We start from the raw sequence: 5,015 nt of genomic DNA on the forward strand, positions 1-5,015 counted from the left end.
TCTGTACTAAGCATCTTTATTCATGCAACAATGACAGCTCACATGATGGTCTATGTACAAGTGGATATTATCACTTGAACTCATGCAAGAGTCACTTTCAGTTTAGCATCATGAACTGTACACCGTTGCAAGTTGTGCTAAATAAGAATATACTGTCAACATTGTGTAATTCATACAAATTTACACCTCTGTCCAAAGTTGCAAGTTTCTTTACCAGACATGCATAAGAAATTAAGTAAAATTACGTTGCAATATGTAATAAATTACATAATAAATAAATTTATGTAAAAAATTAATATGTAATAAATTATGTTACAGTAATAAAATTATGTTGTAATAAGAATTCAAAGTTATACATTACAGGGAGTGGCATACATTATTTTCATGGAATATGAACTGAACAGAAAGTTAATTTTGGCCCCTGGTAAATTTCTACTTTTAGAGGCTTGGAAACGCTTTTTCCCACATTTTCCAGAGAAAGTTTCATAAATCAAATCAAAGAAAAAATTGAGTATATTTTAGTAACTTGTTTTGTTATATGACTGTCAACCCTTGGGATAATCAATATTGATAGTACTACAGACTAGCTTTAAAAGGTGTATACAAGCATAGGGTGAGATATCTCCCTTTCAGATTGGAAAATTCACAACAATGTTGTAGGAAGAACTCTGTCATACCAGCTGAATAATAAATGTATTTATAAATACCAGTATATCACTATTGTTAGATTTCTAGAGGTACACACATGCGTGTATCATGCCTTTGATTGGTGTTTGGGTGTTATCTCTGTGTGCAGCATTTTGCGTTACTGTAATTCTTAATTTTGTATTCAGTTGTGTGGATGCACCCCTATCTCTTTCATGTAAAAATTACACATACCAGGCTAAGTAGCACTCTCACACCAGCTAAGCCTTTGTCACTACTATAGCTGGGTATGGAGTAGCATGCTCCACTTTCATTGGCCACACTTGATGGCATGACTTGTGGGGTCTTGTGTCTGGTAGCCAATATTTAATCCAAGGTGCACCCAACAAACTTAGTTTCATTTCCAGTTAAACAATTTATCTACATGAAAAGAGACTTTTTGATATGTTTTCAATCTAGCCTCCTCTTAGCATTCAGCTCACATAATGGAGCAGTACAAAAAAAAAACTTATGGGAAAAAGTCATCTTTTCATCTAACCTTACTACTTTTTTTCATTCGCCATTCTTCACTGCTACCCAACCAAACAAATGCTTAGAACAGGCTCTTTTCTGTGTCCTCCAAGGCATGGAATATCCCTTGTTGTTATTCAGTGAACATTATTATCTCTTGATCTCAGTTAATTGTGACTTTCTGTCACCAGTGACACACTGGTTGAGGAGAATATTGTACATGTATTTTGACATTCTTGTCCTCAGAGCCCACAATCCTTCTGGCCTGCGGAAAGGATCGAGAGCTCTGGGCTGGTCCAACAACAGAAGTCTGCAATTTACAGACTTCCCGTCAAATCTAGCAAATCTGATTGGCTGAGAATACGAAACGAATACTCTGCGCATGCTCAGAAAATCGGGTCCAGCCAGAGCCCTTGATCCCTGCTGCAGGCCAGAAGGATCGTGGGGTCTGGGGACAAGAATGGTATTTTGATTATTAAATATTAATAAATAAATCATTGTTAATGTCCTTCATTTTGGTAGTATCCCTGCTAAACGTTTTAGTGTCTTCACAAGCTCTCTCAGGAATAGAAGCAATCGGTAAGATGGAGAGTGCACCTCAGGCTCTGGAGTATTGACCCCCTGTTCTCTCTCTAAAGCATTTTCGACAGCATCATCTGGGGATGACACTGATCTGTTAAGGACAGCTCTGGGTTGAGTTAAAGACAACTTCTTGTCCTGAGTGAGGATCATGGCAATTTGACGAAGCACTCGGTCACCCACTTCCTCTGGTAAGGGTTCCAACTCACATACGGTAGTTACCAGGCATTCCAAAGTATCTCGGTCACCTCGTTGTAGCTTCTTCACCGCTTCAACCGGGTCATCAATATTTTCTTCTAATAGTGACACTTCTTTCTCACTGAGAACAGGTTCCACTAAGCTTCCCAACCAAGCCCACAACAACCGAGTTAGAACCCAGGGATCACTTTCAGTGTGAACTTCCTCCCAGCTGTCTGAATTGTTGAGTTTTCGCTTGATTCTCTCTGTTCGACTGTGAACACTGCTATCAGCACAGGCACTTGATGCCAGAGACTTTGCCACTTGGATTCTGTCATTTGTTGTTGAAAGTCTCTCATTTTGCTTCAAAGAGGAAAGGACACTGCTGATACCTTTTTCTGCTGTGTTGTTACTTTTGGCTTCAAGACTTTCACCCCATTTCTTTTTCACTTTTCTTTTTTTGTCTGTTTTTTTCTTTCTGCCTGACAGATTAAGTGGTTCCAGTTTCACATGATGAAACGTTCTTGGACTAGAATGTATCACCACTGGCTCAGAACCACGCCTTAGATCAGCTCCTACCTCAGGGGGTTGCAGCAGTCCACCATCCAATGAGCCTTCCCCATAACGATCAAAGTGATCCTTCTTTGCAGTATCTTCTTCAAACAAATCACAGCTTTCAGTACGATGAACTTGTGAGGATTCCAATGGTGGAAGACAAGAATCTACATAAGGGTTATGTCGCAAGGAATGTGCAACATTGTCTGACAGAGATGTTTGAAGACATTCTGTATCATTTACACTTTCTCCATCCTTACTAATATCACTTTCATCCACCTCTGCAAACACGGCTTTCACTTCCTGGGAGAGAGCCCACAATAAGGGATCATTTTCCCCTTTCACACCTGCGACTTCTAATAGTCGACAGCAACAGACGTAAACCAGTTTGGGGACATGTTTGAGCATTCGAGCCTCCATACCATGCAAAACAAGCCTCTGACGTTTGAGGTACTGTTGTAATGTAAATGGATTCGCACTGGAAGCACAGGACGAGTAGACAATCCAAAGATGATGTAGAAAGTTAGTGAAGTCAATGACACATTGAATCTGGCCTCGAGTCTGTACAGCTTTAGGTCTGTTTGACCGAACTTTGTGTATAGCTTCCTCGGCTCCGATTCTCTCGGAAAACACCAGATAACAAGCTATGAGAACTCCAGTTCTGCCAAGCCCAGCATGACAATGAACAGCAGCCTTTCCTTCCTTCAGAGCAAATGACATAACCTTTACCATATCGAGAATGGACTCCAAAGATCGAACACCATAATCATTCCATCCAAAATTGTAGAAGAAAATGTCTTCTTTCATGAAGTCTTCTGGAACGTAAGAAAAGCCACTAACAGGCTCAAGGCCAAAGCCGCAGCTGCTATGCTCTCCTGGATGCTGTAGGTTAATAAGCGATTTAATTCCCGTTTGGGAAAATTGTCCGATGACGTCAAATTTCTTGATAACTTCTGTGGAGGGCCGAGCAGTCGCCAAGATATCTGGGGTAACCCATGAAGAATATAGTCCGTTGATCGCCATTTCTTTCCTTTTCATCTTGGCAGGGTTTTCATACTTGCACTGCTTTCCGCCACAAAACATCGAGCATTGGAGAGCACCCGGTGCGACATGCCGAAAGTGCTCAGAAATGCGCGAATATTTCGGTCCGGCATCTTTCTTCGGCGATTCCCCAAGAGTCCATTTTACCTCTCCAGTAGAACTACCTTTATTTTCATCCATTGATGTTCAAGTTTTCAAATTTAGAAACTAACAGCAGTGCCTCTAACCCTATCAGAGTTGAAATCATTACTTTTCCGCAATGCTACAAAGTAGCATTTTACATATTTTATTGGTGTGGGAGTCTGGTTACCAAGGAAGCACTCAGGAACCGCGCCAACTTCCGTATTCGGAGCCCGCGATTATTTTGATTTGCACGAAGATCTATGGGAGGTATGTCATATATGAGAACACATTTTGTCCTGGTACCTATATGGAAAACTTTTTTATCAAAGACTGAAACTGAAAGAGAAGTATCATATGCAGCAAATTTGCAGCTGCAAAGAAAGAGAACCAGAAATAAGATGTTTTTCCAGCTTTTCTTTGCAAATCCAGAAGTTGCTTTCAATCAAATAAAAAATATTTTGCCTTTCCATGGGCATGTCACACATAACCAAAAATATTTCACGTCTACACAAAAATTTATGTGCTCACTTTTCGCCTATGTATAGAGATACATTCCACATATCAATACTTTCACATCCTCCAATCAGTTGAGACTGCAATGGTTAAGAAAATATGTTGTGGTCTGTGGAAACATGACAGCTGATGCATTAAATCACGGGTAGGAGTGAAAATTGCAGAACTTTGATTTACAGATAGCAGCACCCAACCACAATGCTGAAAAACAGACAGACTTGACTAGAACACTAAAATTAATCAGAAAGTAACTTGTATTAAGCGCAAAGTAAGACAATTCAATAATATCATGGTTGAAAACATTACTCCCTAATTTTGGTGCGAAATTTCAGCAAAATTTGAATTATGAAATTGCCATGGCAACAAATTTAACACAAAATTCCTCTAAACACGTAAAAAACCTCACAATTGTAAGCATAATCTGTCATCTATGATATTAATGGGTAAATATCAAATGGCATACTCTGGAAAATAGGAAAGAATTTCACTTGCGTTTTGCCAAAATTCTAATAATTACCTTCACCTAAAGGCTTGGGAAATTATAAGAATTTTGAAAATGCACACATAAAATTATTTCGTAAATAGGCCCTTTGCAGCTAAGCCATCACGTGACCTACTTTCATAAACTTATGGACTAAAACTTAACGAAAGCCAGAAATAGAAAAAGCATGTCTAAAGTATCAAAATTGCCAAGTTTGAGGCTCCTGTCATAAAAGAATGAGATTTTATGATGGTCTGAATTTTTTTTTTCTTTTAAATAAGATTTGTATGGAACAAGTTGTTGGAGAGCATGGCCTTACTCTCCAGGAACATTTTCCATACAAATCCTCTAAATTTCGGAAAATTCAAACCGTCATATAAACTTACTCTTT

At 39.0% G+C, this 5,015-nt stretch overlaps 1 protein-coding gene across 1 annotated transcript; it reads right to left on the reverse strand.

Annotated features, from left to right (window-relative positions):
• Positions 1-3,805, reverse strand: LOC110048040 (protein tyrosine phosphatase domain-containing protein 1-like). The gene has a single exon (XM_020753807.2). It carries the CDS (start codon positions 3,685-3,687, stop codon positions 1,666-1,668), a length of 2,022 nt encoding a protein of 673 aa, XP_020609466.2. The 5' UTR covers positions 3,688-3,805; the 3' UTR covers positions 1-1,665.
• Positions 3,806-5,015: the final 1,210 nt, after the last annotated feature.

This window comes from Orbicella faveolata, unplaced genomic scaffold (assembly GCF_042242905.1).
Source record: "Orbicella faveolata isolate gen_17 unplaced genomic scaffold, um_ofav_v1 contig_27, whole genome shotgun sequence".
Taxonomy (NCBI): Eukaryota; Metazoa; Cnidaria; class Anthozoa; order Scleractinia; family Merulinidae; genus Orbicella; species Orbicella faveolata.

Bases quoted from the DNA above. Each gene is read 5' to 3' on its own strand.
- LOC110048040 (XM_020753807.2), bottom strand. From the start codon at position 3,687: ATGGATGAAAATAAAGGTAGTTCTACTGGAGAGGTAAAATGGACTCTT.